Source organism: Lagopus leucura, unplaced genomic scaffold, assembly GCF_019238085.1.
Source record: "Lagopus leucura isolate 7727_CA_CO unplaced genomic scaffold, USGS_WTPT01 Super-Scaffold_100044, whole genome shotgun sequence".
Taxonomy (NCBI): Eukaryota; Metazoa; Chordata; class Aves; order Galliformes; family Phasianidae; genus Lagopus; species Lagopus leucura.
The window spans coordinates 3,049,281-3,064,035 of NW_024962291.1; the positions used below are offsets into that span (position 1 = coordinate 3,049,281).

Here is a 14,755-nt window from a genome sequence, read left to right on the forward strand (position 1 = left end):
CCTGCCTGTCTGAGTGCCTGGAGGTGCTTTGTTTCTGACAAATTTCAGGGCTTCTGCAAATATTTGGTTAAAAGAGAGAGGAAATTTGCGGTGTGAAATGATTGTTGGCAGCAAGGGAAAGCAGAAGGCAGTCATGGAGGGCAAGCATCTGGTCCAGGATTGATATACACAAAGCACAGCCCCGAGCATCAACAGTGATGGAAGTTGCACTGGTGGCAGACAGCTCAACAAAACTCTTTTTGGTCAAAATCTGCTTTCTGCATCTGATTTGTCAAATACTTGTGGATAGCAGGCATGTCCCATAGTAAGAACTCTGCCCGGGCCTCTGATGAGAAAAAGGGAGAACTGGACACACTTTATAAATTGGTTGTGGCATTTGGCCATGATTCTTCTTTTTGCAGTTCATAGGTGACTTAATTCTTTGCTTAATCAGGACTGTTCTGATTACACAACTGAGGAAGTTCCGTCTCCTGGCCACCTCACTATATTTAGGCTGTGAACTGCAGGAAGCTGACCAGCGTGATGTTTTTGCATGTGTTCCCAGTAACATTTCCCTAGAAAGAGAAGTTTCTCTCAATGCTTTCCTCCCCTTCTGCCTCGTCCACCAGGGACTGAGGGTAGGGGATGCTCATTGGGTACCCTCTGGCTGTGCTTCCCTCCCTCGAAGCTACTTTGGGTGTTAAGCGATGGGTGGCTCCAGGACCATTTAAAACTGCCTCCTCTGAGTACAGCCAGCCAACCCCTAAAACAAACGGCGGTGTCCCCCAGGAAATGTACACAGACACAATGAACATACAAACCATGGACACATGAAATGGCCCAAGTCTTCCAGTAGATCAACAAGGTTTATTTAAAAGCTTTGAAGGTGCAATAGAGTAAGTGCATGTCTGTGCCCGTTTCTGGCCTCTTAGCTAGTTGCAGTAGTTCTCCAATTGGTAGAGGGAACATGTATTATGGCAGCATTGCTCAACAATCCCTCGCTTGACCTTCTCGTATTCCTCCTGCTGGAAGGGCAGCACTCCTGCCTCACCATGGAGGGGACTGCTCACTGCCAAGAGAAAAGAAGGTAAGTCATGGTTCATCCTACACCAGCCCCATCCCACACCACCCTTTTCAGATACTAGGTGTGTAAGCCAAGAGCTCCTGGGAAATGAGGAGAACTTGCAAAGATTTCCCAAAGCTGATGCTCCTAGAGCACTTCAGGCACAAAGTTCCCTCTCCCCAGATGATTCCCTGGTTTACAGGGAAGCCACATGGAGTGGACAGAGGGATACAGGGTCTTTACTTGGGGAGGCATGTGGAGAAAAGGAGATAGTCTGCTCAAAGCGATGAGCTTGAAAACTTGTGGGCAGAATTGTTCAAGTTTTAAATGCCCAATGGAAATACAGAGAATGGCAAATAAAATAGTGATTTTTTCCTATAGGAAGAAAAGAGCCACTAACAACCAAAAGAAACTGTCTGGAAAGCAAGACTAAAATGTGGTTTCTAGGGCAGCAGAAAAGCATAGCACAAGATACAAAATCCCTCAGCACCCGAAGTGTGATACAATGAACAAGGCACATGAGTAACAAGAAATCATTATGCTAGTTTGCTAAGGGGAAAACTTAGAAAAGATTTAGCCCAATATTAAGTAGAAGAGGAAATAGCTGGTTGATGTTTTGTGATTTATTTGTTTCCATCCTTCGAGCCAGCTGCAAGCACACTGCAAACACAACAAACTCGTGTGACAAAGAAGTAGTGGCTCAGGCGAAAATCCTAGATAAAGAGGTAGAAAATTCTCAGATATTTTCAGACAGGTTGGCCCTGATTAAATTCTCCATGCAACATTTAAGGAACCCAACTCATTCATCATGGTCCTCAGGAGCAAATCATCAAGCAAGTAAGCAACTAGCAGCGTGCCTTGCATTTCAAAGCAAATCATGGCCAACTCTCTGCTTGCCTTCTGTGACATTACCTTGCTTCACCTCCCAGAGACCACTGAGACTATTTCACAGGGCAGTCACATATGCAGGGAAAAGATGCACATGCAAATGGAACCAATATGTGTTAGGAAGAGGACTGGAGGGAGAGCTGTACTGTAGTTAGGGGAGGTAAGTAAGTTGTTCTATCTTGAAACTGGAGAGTTAAAATGATTAGGACTTGGCAGGAGTCTCTTCTCCATCTATTGAAAATCTCCACTAGTGGCTCAGAAGATGGAGGAGAGAATGTGTTTGCTGGGTTATAGGGCACCTGAAGCTGAGAGGAACTGCAAATACCTATCTCCAGGAGAAACAACACTCTTGCATTACAGCTGGTGCATTACAGGTTGTGTTCTCATCTAGATACTAATAGCATGCTCAAAAGCTTGCTGGAATACCTCATCCCACCTGCTTGAGAACTTGCAGAGCTTGCTGTTGCATTCAGCTGAACAAAACCAGGTTGTGTTGCTGTATATTTCCAGATTTCTCTCTTCCTGTAGCTGCTAAGAGCAGCTTTTATGAGAATTAGTTGAGTGTGGGACATGGCTAATGGTGGTGAGTGGACATAGGAAGTGGTAGGGGTCTCTGCCTTGGGAGAAACTGTAGTAACTGGAGAAGAGTTAGACTTCCCAGCTATGAGAAGAGCTGTGGTCCTTATGCAATGCTTCCACCCCTGATGTTCCCACACCTGCATCTCTCAGTGATCACAACGCTGAGGAAAGGCAGCACTTCCAGTGGGTCTCAGCATGGCACACTGCACCCCACACCATTCCTAAGTGACAGGTCAGGAAGGAGATTAACAGCAAACAGAGAGCAGAGAAGTTGTGCTTTTTAATGTTACTTCTCTCTTGTGCAAGTCTGTTTCCAATCTTGCATTTTAACTGCTGATAGGAGCCATTCACCCTGCCTCAGCTCTGCTGAATATTGGGCTGGATCACAAGTAAATGCAAGAAGCAGAGGACAGGATCTTTCCCCAAAGAAAATGTTCAGACAAAGAGTTTGAGACAAGTTCAGGAATTTCCAGAGCTTACTGGAGGCTGGTAGCTTCCAGAGCTGGATCGGAAACGCCTGCCTTGGTGGGACTGAGCTGCCTCATCTGGGGGCAGGGCAGGTGGCAGGGAGCTGAGTAGCTCTGAGCTGATAAAAGTGTTTCCTGTGTTACCAATTTACAGAAGAGCTGCTCTGCTAAAACAAAAGGCAAAGCAAGGAAACCAACCTACCGCATTTCTGTGAGGGCTGCAGAATGTCAGCTTTTTGTCCTCTTAATCTGCTGTACAAAATAAGGTAAAGATGGACACTGGCTGCATCACAACTTACTCTGGCTAATCCATTTACCACCGTGAAATAAGAGACAATATAAAGCTGTGGGGGGCTGCAAGCCTGCTGAAGGGCAAGATTAGTACTCAAAATTACTTAGGAAACTATAGAAACCCTTTGAAAAGATGGGATGCTGTTAATCAAGGAATGGGAAAGATGTTAGAGGAAGGCAGGAAAACAGTGTTGTGCAATCAAGACAAGGGGTAGACTGGGGTGAATAGCTAGTTGTGGTCCTGCAAGGATTGCTGATCCAACTAAGGCCTGGCCAAGGCATCCAAAGGAGACAATGAAAGCTTTGGTGCTGCTTTGAAAAAGATAACCCCCTTGTACAGGAACATGGTGTGAAAACCATACAACACTGTTCTTCCAGTTTGCTCATTCCTCTTGTAGCTGGCAAGGCTTCTCCAAGCCATCACCATTCCATAATGGCTTGGGCCAAATGCAGCACAGTTTGTGTGGACAGAGAGCTAGAATATATGACCTAAAAAGGAATTCTGGGGCTGTTAAGGGCTTTTGGCTCACAGTAGATTAAAACAAGACATGGAAGCAGTTTTTAAACATTTTTTTAAAACAGCAGTTTTAAAAAAATCTAAAACAAAAGATTTGAAAATCACCCATGAAGGAGAAAAGGTAGACTCTTCCTTTTGTCCACTACGGAGAAGATGAGGACTAATTTATAGCAAGAAACATTTAGGCTAAATATTAGGAGGAAACATTCAAGAAAAAGTCAGTTAAGCACAAGAACAGACAGCTTCAGAAGGCAGGAGGTCATAGAACAGGATTGGGGTAAAGAAGGATTGCATAAAGAGGCTTCTTGAGTTCCTTACACCTTTATTTTTCACGATTGATCCCAGGTCAGTGTAATTGCCATGCAAATGTTGGGATAACACCATTTTCAGCCTCTCTCTACCAAGAGAGAAGCAAAAAAATTGGAGCTTTCTGTGACAATTCCTTTTGCCTCATAAATCCCCTTTCCCTGCTTGCCTTCCCACCTGCCTTTTTAGCCTGAAGATCTTTTCATGGGCGATACGATGCTGTTGGTATGTTAAAGGTATTCCTGGCATTCCCCATCAAGAACATTCCTTGTGTCACCATTAAATAAAGGCAGTTGCTTTTTGCATCGTATAGCATATGACTGTAGTCATGGTCAATCTGACTTACCTAGAGGCTGCTCGACATCCCGTCGGACTTTGGGGGAGTAGAAGAAGCCACGCTCTCCACACACCAGATAGAGAGCCTCCACCAAGTGGGAGCCACAGAGGTGCTGGTTGGCAGCTGCATAGCTGGTTCTAGGGCCAGAAAAAACAAGGAGGGCCAGAAGAGGCAGTGATCGGATCCAGAGAGCCATGGTGAGCTGCGGGAGGCCTAGAGGTAGGAAGCGAAGGAGTCACAGGGAGGGTTGCAAGGGAGAAATAAACTGTCATCAGGCATCTTATGGCCCTCAGCTTCTTAGACATGAAAACAAGACTACAGAAGCAGATGGACTTTCTGAAGAAGAGAGGAATATTTTATGCATCAGGCTTTGAAAGTCATAATAAATGACCAGTTATAACCAGAAGCCTGTCTCCATCCACACACTCACACCAGCGCTGGCCTCCCTGCTGATTTCTCGTAAGGAGACAAACCAAACTCCAATATATATATATGGAGTGGCTTTTCATAGCACAGCCTTCAACCCCTGAAGTCATTTAAATGTTCAGGGTTTAAATCCTAGGCTTTTATTAGTCAGACTCAGTGTATGCAGAGGACACCTCACAGATTGAGCGGCAGAGGCTGCAGTGCAAAAATCTGTCTTGGACACCCTGGAGCAGGGGCACTGGTGCTGGAATTCATTTTGCCAAGCCCTGTGGCATACCTGCCCAGGAGAGCAGAGATCAATTGGCACCTTCAGAGAAGAATTCCACCGTGCCAAAGCAAAAGGGGCTGTAATTTATGCTGACCCCAAAGCTATGTGCTCAAAGACCTGAGAACTAATTTTCCTGGACTACCAAGCCAGCTCTTGTTACCAACTGCTACATCCATTTAAGAAAGCAGCTACACAAACCAGTTAGAAGATAAAAGGAAGGCAACTGGACTTACCCAAAGAGAGAAAGAGACGGAGAGAAGTTTGGTTTCAGAGATGAAGACCAGTAGAAATCTCCCCATTCTCTTTCCCATATTTATATGATTTACACTAGCACAACTGGCACAGGAGCTAGGACAAGCCCCACCTTCTCAGTGATGCTCTAGCCAAAATTTTTGCTGCTTGAGCACATAAATTTCCCTAAATGTAGCATCAACAGGTCTTTAAGCAAGTTAAGAGAGAAGCATCACTGTGCAGTTTCCATCTCATTTCAGCTGACCTGCTTTTCTTTACTGGGAGCTCTGTCCTGAGCCATCAGTGACCCTTTTAGCAAGAGATAATAGTGCTATTACAGCTGCAATGACACTAATGCTGGCAATAGGCACTGCTGGCATTGAGGCGGCCAACAGCTGTTTCTGAAACGTAAAATTAAAGGCAAACATGCTAATATGTTTGATTAATACCACGTTGGAAAGTATGCAGCAATGGGGCTGAGCTGTCAGTATGACCATGCTGCTGTCAGGTGATAGAGGAAGGAAAACACATTACTGCATGAAAGCCATCCAAAGCCCCGCTCGCTGCCCTCGTGGCAGGTGGTGAGACACGTGTCCTGGGCTTGGGCTGGGGGAGACAACATCTGCATTTTTTCAGGAGGCTTTGGATGGTTGTGTTAGCTCAGTGAGGGGCCAAAAACAGACCATTTGAAATTTGGTACTTTGCTGTTGAGTGCAACCAGAGCAGCCTCCATATTTAGTGAGAGCAATTGCAGTGTGCACGCGTTTTCTCACGTTCGTGGAAGTTAAAGCTGGCTCATTTGAGCTGGTCCTGTGATACTGATATATTTTCTGAGTGCACTTGCTGTGGTGGGCTATTGAAATTCAATATCCTGTTGGGGAAATTGGAGGTGGTTAACAGAAACCAGGAGATAGCTGGTTATCTCCATTCTGTCTGCTCCTTCACAGGGAAAAAAATCCTTTTGGCCGTGACCTCATACATTCTCTGTCACTTCACCTTTCCTTCAGAAATTAAGTTACAAGTTTAAGTTGCATGGTCAGCACTCATCATTGTGAAGGAGAGCTTAGAAAAATGACTTGCATATTATTCAGTGCAGCAATGTTTCCTGATAGATCACCAAAGGAGACCTCCAGTGCAGTGAGGACATTGGTTTGTCAAGCCTGCAATCCTGATGGACACAAATCCCAGTTGTTTTATGGGAAGGGACCACATCTCTAGTGATGGTGGCTATTTAGGAAAAGACAGAGCAGATCTGCAGGTTTGTCTACTTTAGCCTGCAGAGAGCCTGAAATAGCTGGGATTTGTGATTCTTCATAATTTCAGCATGTCCCAACTGAGATATCAGCTGTCTGAATGCCATTGCCTGCTTCACCTAGAACATGCCTGATTCTCCATAAAGAGTATAAATTGGAAGGAACTTCACTGAAGTCAGCAAAACGCTATGAGATTTGATCCAGACTCTCCGTTTCTTTCATTGTCAAAGCAGTACCTCCCAATTACTTCCACCAGCATCTAGGAGGTAAGAAGTCACATTTACCTCTGACGTGTCTTTGAGCCTGAAGTATCGTATGTTTGCTAAAAGGACTATGACTGCAAAAAGGCAAGTGAAAAGTGCTAAATCTCTGATGAGTACAAAGGGAGGGGACTCATGTCCTCAAACGGATGTGACAGAAGGTTATCGGTTACATACCCTGCCATGTAGGTCTTTCATCCTCATGCTAATAAATCCAACTTGTGATGCTCAACTACAGTTAATAGCATCTGCACAGTATGTAACACTATCTCTGTCTCCCTTCCCCTCAAAAAAGATACTTGATGTACTTGAATGACCTAGAGCTATATCCATGAAGAGGGTCTCAAGTTTCAGGGAGATAGGAGTACTCAGACCTTCTCTCTACTAGGAAAAGATGGCAAATTAGTGGCTACACAGGATGAAACCCTACATGTTATCAAGTTACCCTCAGAGCACTGACTCCCAGTCAGCATCTAAGGGGACCATTTGCAAAATTACCCTGCGAATCCCATCACCAATCATTTTTATGTGTCCATAATATGCTGTGAGGCCTCCTTCTGTAGAAAGAAACCTCAGCCCAATGGCTGCCTAGGAAGGGCTCTGGAGCAGGTTGTTCCCCAAGTTAATCATACTCTGAGATTCACCATTTAGAGTTTTCCTTCTTGTATTTTTGAATGTTACCAGAATACAACTAAACTTGTATTTATGTAACTGACAGTGGGAGTTTGTAAGGAGGCTTCTTTGTCCACTATGTTCTCACTTTGAGGTAACTTCCCTGCTGGGCTTCTCCCTTCCCAGGGGCAAGGCTTACCCCATTGACACAGAAAAACCTATTGTCTTTTGTTCTGAGATGTTCAAGTTATTAGTCTGTGGCTTCCCTTATGCTTGGCCACCCGAATCCTGAAGGCAGCTTTGAAAAACTCAGCCCATTTCCACAGCATGCCCAAGCAGAGGAAGGGCTTGTGGTACCTGAGTGCTCAGAAATCCTTCTCAGTTTGCTGTAGTGTGGGTGCAAAAATAAGGCAGAAGATTTATTGGGAAAAAAAAAAGACACTGCACTGGCTCAAAGTTCAACTTTTCTGCAGACTTTTCCTTCTAGAAATTTGTTCCCTTCCAAGATATTATAACTTTGATTATTTATTGGAAACCATATTCTTTTTACCATAAATGGGCTTCTGAAATACAAAAAAAAAAAAAAAAAAAAATGCTAGCAGTGATATAAACAGATATAAAATGGATATAAACTGTGGAAAGTTTTGTCTCAGAAGAAAAGCTCCCATGCCAGCAATGAATTCAGAGACAGGGGCAACAGGGGAGCCTATTTCTCAGTAACAAATCCATTTCTGTAGCAAAATCTCATCCCACTCCTTCCAGGATGAGATTTCCAGTGATTTTCACATGATGAAGCCGTGATGGGATTTGTCCATTACTTTGGCTGGCTGGATGACCCCTGCTCAGCTCGTGCTCCTCAGCTCCACATGGGGCTCACTTGACTGAAGAGTGGAAGTGGGCTGCTCCCAGCTCCTGTCCATTGTGCTAAACCACCTCTGGATGTGACTTGAAGCCACCTCCTCTGCTCACATCCCCCCACCCCCAGGCAGTTGCACCAGGGGAACAAGGTTTAGGCAATCCCCAGTGTCATGTAATCAAGTTTTACAGTCTGCTGCCAGCATAATAAAATCTTTACTACTATAGATGTCTTGCATTTTCGAACCCTGTCCAGCAAAAATAACAACCCCATGATGTGGGAACTAGTTAACAATTACAAGTTTGTGCAAGTTTTACTGAAAGCAAAGGTCAAGATTGGAGTTGGACAAGTGCTCAGCCGGTACCTGGCATCCCCAAAGCACTGACCACCACTGCTGAGGTGGCTTTGCACCCTTGTCCCCATTGGTAGCTCCTTTGCAGTTCCCATCTGTAAGGTGAAGGAAGAGGGGGTCCCAGCACTGATAACAGTGCTTAATCACATGAATGCTTGCAGCTGAGCCCTGTGATGCCTGCAGAGATACATGGTGGCCCCAGCGGACAGGTGGGGCAGCCACCATGGGCTTGACAGGAGAGGGAGCTGCTATAGCAAAAGGGTGAGGCTTATCTGAAGCCACACAATGAGAGGTGTCCTTGTTTCAAAAGAGGCATTGTGCAAGCAGGCAAGAAGTCTGCTCATGAGGATAAAAGTAATCTTTCAGCTCCTTCTATAAACCAATCTAGGTGGTTATCTGGGTACAGGACGTGTGAGCTGTCCTCATCTCCCCTCCAGCCATGGGGCCCAAGGGTGATGCTACTGTCAGACTGCAGATTTCACAATTTTCTGGGCTCTTCCGGTCCAGAATCATTGTCTCACTGCTTAGGGCACAGTTGATTCATGGATTGGAGGGTGTAACCCAAAGCCCAGTGTAACCAACCAGGTTTGTCCCATTGGCACCCACTATCTTTGGGATCCCCATCCTTGCAAACTGGTTTCTTTGCATCTTGCCCAAGCCCCCTTGGCCTCTGCCAACTCAAACCTCTACAGAAGCACAGCCATCGAGCAAAACAGACAGAATTTAGTGACCTTTAGAGTAAAACTCCCATCCATCTAGGGAAGAGCAAATGAAAGGTTATATATAAAGATAGAGAAAAAAAAAAAAGAAAAGGTATGCCCATTTTAACCCAGTAAAATATTACTGCACACAGACTTTTTGAGAAGTTAGAGGTTGAAATAGCAGCTAAGAGCTGCTAATAGCTCCTAGACACAGCTATTAGCAGATGCAGCAGAATAAATTGGTTTGTTTATCAATGAGGAGAAGATGAAATCTGTGGCTATTAATGGCCCAAAAGTAATCCTTGGTTTAGATAGAGAAACATCAGAATAGGCAATGACACTCTGCTGGAGGACAAGTAATGAACAGCAAAAGCAGCAAATAACTTCCACAGAGTTGAGAAGCTCTGAAAAGGAAGCCTGATCAGCACCAATTCAAGAATACTTTATTTTCAGAACTGTTACCACATCTGTCCACAGCCGTAGGCAGTAAAGATTTGTGGTGCTACCACCATGGCTTCCACAGCAGGTGGCAATAGGCACCATTTGGAAAGCAAAGACAAGGATAACATGGAGAAGCCTTTGATAAAACAGAAAAGGAGAAGAGCTGGTCCTTGGCCATCACATCAGGCAGGCCACCAGAGAACAGCTGATGTAGCTGGAAGTGATGGGAGTTATAGCCAGCCCGTGCAGCAAGGTGGTAAGAGATAAATAAAGAAACAATGAAGGGATGGTTTTTGCTTGCTCAGACTAGACTTGTCTCCTGCTGTAAAGTGGTCTCGTGAATTGAAAATTAATTACCTTGTGGGATATTTCTGTGCTTCCTGCCGCTGCTCTTCTCTGTAAGTGTTGGAGCACTGTGGACCTGTGCCGTGATTTTCCCCATGACAAAACTGGGGTCTGTAAGTGACACCATAGAAGCACACTGAGGTACAATGTACTGTTTTCCTGCTGAGTTCCAACAGGAATCTTGGAAACCCCATTTTCTGGAACAAACTTCCTCTTTCTCTCTTGCTTCCACTTTGGGGCTCCCAGCTCTGATGCTGTTAATTATCCTTGGCTAAGTGGATCATTTTGAGCACTTAAAGCCACTTTCGTGATTTGGAGGCACACCGGCAACCAGTCCTTAGGTTTGCCTAGGGGCTCCTAGACAAGGAGGTGCAAATCCTACTGATAAGACTTGTTAGTGTTATGGGGCTTGGGAAGGGGGGGGGATTGGAGACAGGCACATGGATCGCGGGACCAGGAAGGGAGAGCAGCCCCCCGTCCTGTGGGGAGCCCCACAGGCAGGCGGGGTCACGCTGATTTACAGCAGCAGAGGAACTGGGGCCATTAATTCAAAGTTGCCGCTTATCGGTGTTTGGAAAGCAAGCTCCGATCTGTTCGTTAGCGATTTGGCCTTTGCTGTAAATAGAGGGGCCCCTGTGCTTTGCTCTGACATTTTTGTCCTTATTATCTTGTCTCGGCCTCAGAGGGAGGTGGGAGAGTTATTTAAGGTTGACCTTAGTGGAAGGAAAATGAACAACTCCCTCTCCCCACCCTGTTTTTCTCTCCAAAGTCCCGAGTAACAACTGTTACGTTGAGCTATCTGTGTGAGATACTTAATCCTCCACCATCCCTGCAAATATTTTGTAGATCAATTCACCCTGCTGTGCCCAGAGAGCTGACAGAGAAAATAATCACAAAGAGACTGAGCAGAACTAATGCCAGGAGTGAAAAATAGATCTTGCATCATTACCCCTTCAGGAAAATCAATGAGGATGAACCATGACCACATCGGTGCCAGAGCTCACTGCTGAAGCCGTTTGGACTTGCATCCCCATGGTTGACTTTGAATTCAAAATTGTGTTTTGAACAAGTTTTAAAACCAGTTGCCCCATCCCAAGGTAAACCCATGAACATCACCTGTAGGAGCACATGAAAAGAGATCAGTCAGAAGAGGGGGCAGGGAGTATCCCACTGTGCTGGAAATTTAGACCGGAACCCAAATCTTGCACAGTTCCAGGGAGATGTCAGTTCAAGCTGAAAATATGCCCAAGCTCAAAATGCTCATATTCTTGATCTACCACCACTAACCAAACCAGCTGTGCATTGGCAGTTCCACCAAGCTGCCTGAGCACAGACCTTGGGGTGTAATCTCATGCTTACCTGAACACTGTAAACTTCTCTGTTCAGTTATGAAAAATCTTCAAAATAGTTTTCATGAGATTTTGGGTCCTTTCTTATTTTGCCTGTGCCAGAAAACTTTCAAAATATTGGATTTCCTCTTGAAAACTTTGCATTTTCCCAAACATTGTAATTAACAAGTATAGGAAAAATAAAAACTTTTTTTTTTTTTTTTTTTTAATAGTGAAAAGTGCAGTATCTTGTCTGGTCCTTGGGGAAGAAAAAATTATTTGAGCTGGATTAGAAGTACAAATGACAGTTCAGGTCAGTCACAGCCCTATCGAAAGCAATTCCGATCTCTGGGGGACAGGGATGTGTGTGCATACCTGCCACTGTAGGATCTGTAAATAATTGAGTTTTGATCCGTGGCATCACGGCACAAGAAGAAAGATTGTGTCCTGAGGGAGCTGACAGAGGTTCAAGCCCCAGATCTGCCACTCAGACACTTTTTCCCAAAGCTGTTTAGGCATGTAATTACTTTTCAGGCTCTGCGCCTGGTCTGTGTCTCTCTGATTCTCTGCCTCCTTTTATCTGTCAGCCTTTTACAGGGACAAGAGCACTCCTCTACCTCCCAGGCGTGTAATGAAGATGAATTCATTACAGCTGTAACACTTTAATGAGAGCTATGAAGATACAGGCTATCCTTACAAGTCCTAAATGAGGGAACTCCCTCTCAGACGGTGCTGGAGTGTCTGGATGCATGGTCCAGACCTGTGTCAGCAAGGCATTAATCCACCTCTGTCAGCTATTCTGGAAGGGATTTAACCAGAACAAGAGTCTGGCTTTCCTTTAAAAGCCAAACTGGTAGTGCTGGGTAGATTTTGTTTCCTTAAGTATAGGAATAGCTCTGGAGTAGGACATATTTATAAGGCCTTGGGCATCTCCTGTGATCTCCAGGGGCCATTGTGGTCCCTGAGAACTCTGTATCCCATCTTCTGCTCCCACATTGATGCAGCAGGTAGTTCAGGTTATCTAAAGTAATCCTTGTGCCTAAGAAAGCAGGATCCATCCCTAATGGCCCTTGGGAAGATGTTCAACACCTTTAGGACCAAGGTTGCTTAACTCAGTCACTTGCAATCCAGACTGTTTAACGCCTGGGAAAAATCATGTATATTCCCACTGCCTGAGGGCATATCAGTTACATATCTTTGTGGTCAGAGAGGATTGCTGACAGTTTTACCCCGTTATTTCCCTCAAGTGACTTTTTTTTTTTTTTTTTACAGCAAATCACATAAAGAACTAGGTGCTTGTATCTCTGATCTCCTTGAGTTGGTCTCAGACAAGCATCTAAGGGTTGCACTGAGTGGGCTAAAGGAAGAGGGATCTGGCATGGGCAGGATACCCATTTGCAATCTTCACTAAAGGCATCTTCCCAGTGTTGAAATAAATCCTCTTCATTTCACATTACTGGAACTAAGCAGAAATAGTGGGAAACACTGGGAGAGAAAGCATGTAGTGAAGGCAAGACTCCTGTTGTGTTACTATTTTAAAAGGAAAAAAAAGACCTCCCAACTACTGTTCCATGCATAATTTCACAATTAGTAATAGGCCAGCAAAGAAAGGCTTAGATCAGCTCGTCCACAAACAAGGGATCATTTTCCATCTCAGAGTTCATATTTTGCACGAGTGAGAGTTGCAGCTTTCCTGTCCTAATGGGCCTCAGGCTACATTTTGCCTGCAGGCAGGATGGCAAACCAGGGTTTAGGAAGCAGAAGGATAAAAGAGCCAAACTCAGGGTGCTAGACCAGAAATATAGTTTTTATTCTTAATATCATGTCAGCAGCAGCACGATTCCAAAATGAAAAATAATTCTGTTTCATATTTCTTTATGCAGAGAGACAGAAAGGCAGATCCATCCACAGCAGCAGCAGTGACAGTAGCAGAGACCACTCAGCAAGGCACTGGGACACACTGGGACACACTGGCAGGGTATGTTGGGACTGGCTCAGAGGAAAGATTTTGCCCTGTCTTCCTCCCTTGCCTTCCCAGCCTATGCTTCATGTATTATCACATGAGCTCTCTCCTGGTCACCTTTCATAGAACTCACAGCCACATTTGATGAAGTCTAAGGGAATGGCACAGAGGCTCCCATAGAATCAAAGAATTATAAACACTGGAAAGAGCTCTAAGATCATCCTGACCAACCATCAACTAACTGCCATGCCCAATAACCGCATCCATCACAGTTCTTGGACACCTCCAGCGATGGTGACTCCACCACCTTCCTTGGCAGCCTGTTGCTTGCCTTGCCACCCTTTCTGAGAAGAAATGTTTCCTAATACCCGACCTAAACCTCCCTTTGTGCTACTTGAGGCCATTCCCTCTCGTCCTATCTCTGTTACTTGGGAGAAGAGGCTGACCCCCACCTTGCCAAAACCTCCTTTCAGGTTGCTGTAGAGAGCCATAAGTTGTGGGAAGTTTCCCCCAAGCTTCCTATTCTCCAGGCTAAACAATCACAGTTCCCTCATAAGACTTGTGATGACCCCCAACCCAACCCAAAGGACATGAGCTCGTGCTTAGCTCCGAGGAGCACATCATCCTACACTTTTGTTCCGCTGACAGGAAAAAGAGCTTTGTTATAGCATCTTTTGGTGGAGAGTGTGACTGGGGGACGCATCGGTGTTGTCCTTCCTTTGGAGCAACATTCCTCAGTGCTTCCATTACGCTCACAGAGCAACTCTAAATCCAACCAGCCTCATGAACCAAATGTAAGGGATACCTTAAGATGAAATTGAAAGCTTGGGAAAATTCTGACAAGACTCAGGAAAAGCTTAAAAGTGGAAATAGTGGAGGGCTACAGGAAATCCCAACAATACCAGAGATTACAGCCCAGGCTGCTAGTGCCTCTCCTGGTGTTGCTTCAGCCCACAGGAAGCTGATGGGTGATACAAGCCAAATGTTCCCTGATATGGGAGAGCGAGGATCGAGACTCAAGTATACAGCATCTCTGTTAGGGGGCTGTTATGGGAAGCAGTAACAATAATCTGAGTTGGCTGAGATGAAGCAACGCCAGGATATCAAGTGCTCCAGTGTTAAAATTGTGCTTTAAAAAGAGTCTATCAAGTGACTTAAAATAAGTTGTCTTTAGAAAAGGAATACCATCTAGTGGCCCAAGAAGGCAATAAGGAGATGCAATGGCAATTAGAGAAGCAGATGAGCTTGGAAAAAGAGACAGAAACTGCAAGAGATAAGGGATTAATGTATAT

General features: G+C 44.9%; 1 protein-coding gene across 1 annotated transcript; it reads right to left on the reverse strand.

Annotated features, from left to right (window-relative positions):
• Positions 1–911: 911 nt before the first annotated feature.
• INS (insulin) lies at positions 912–4,623 on the reverse strand. Its single transcript, XM_042884690.1, has 2 exons — positions 4,437–4,623; positions 912–1,048 (listed from the first exon to the last, which is right to left on the reverse strand). The coding sequence occupies exons 1-2, from the start codon at positions 4,621–4,623 to the stop codon at positions 912–914; spliced, it is 324 nt and encodes a 107-aa protein (XP_042740624.1).
• Positions 4,624–14,755: the final 10,132 nt, after the last annotated feature.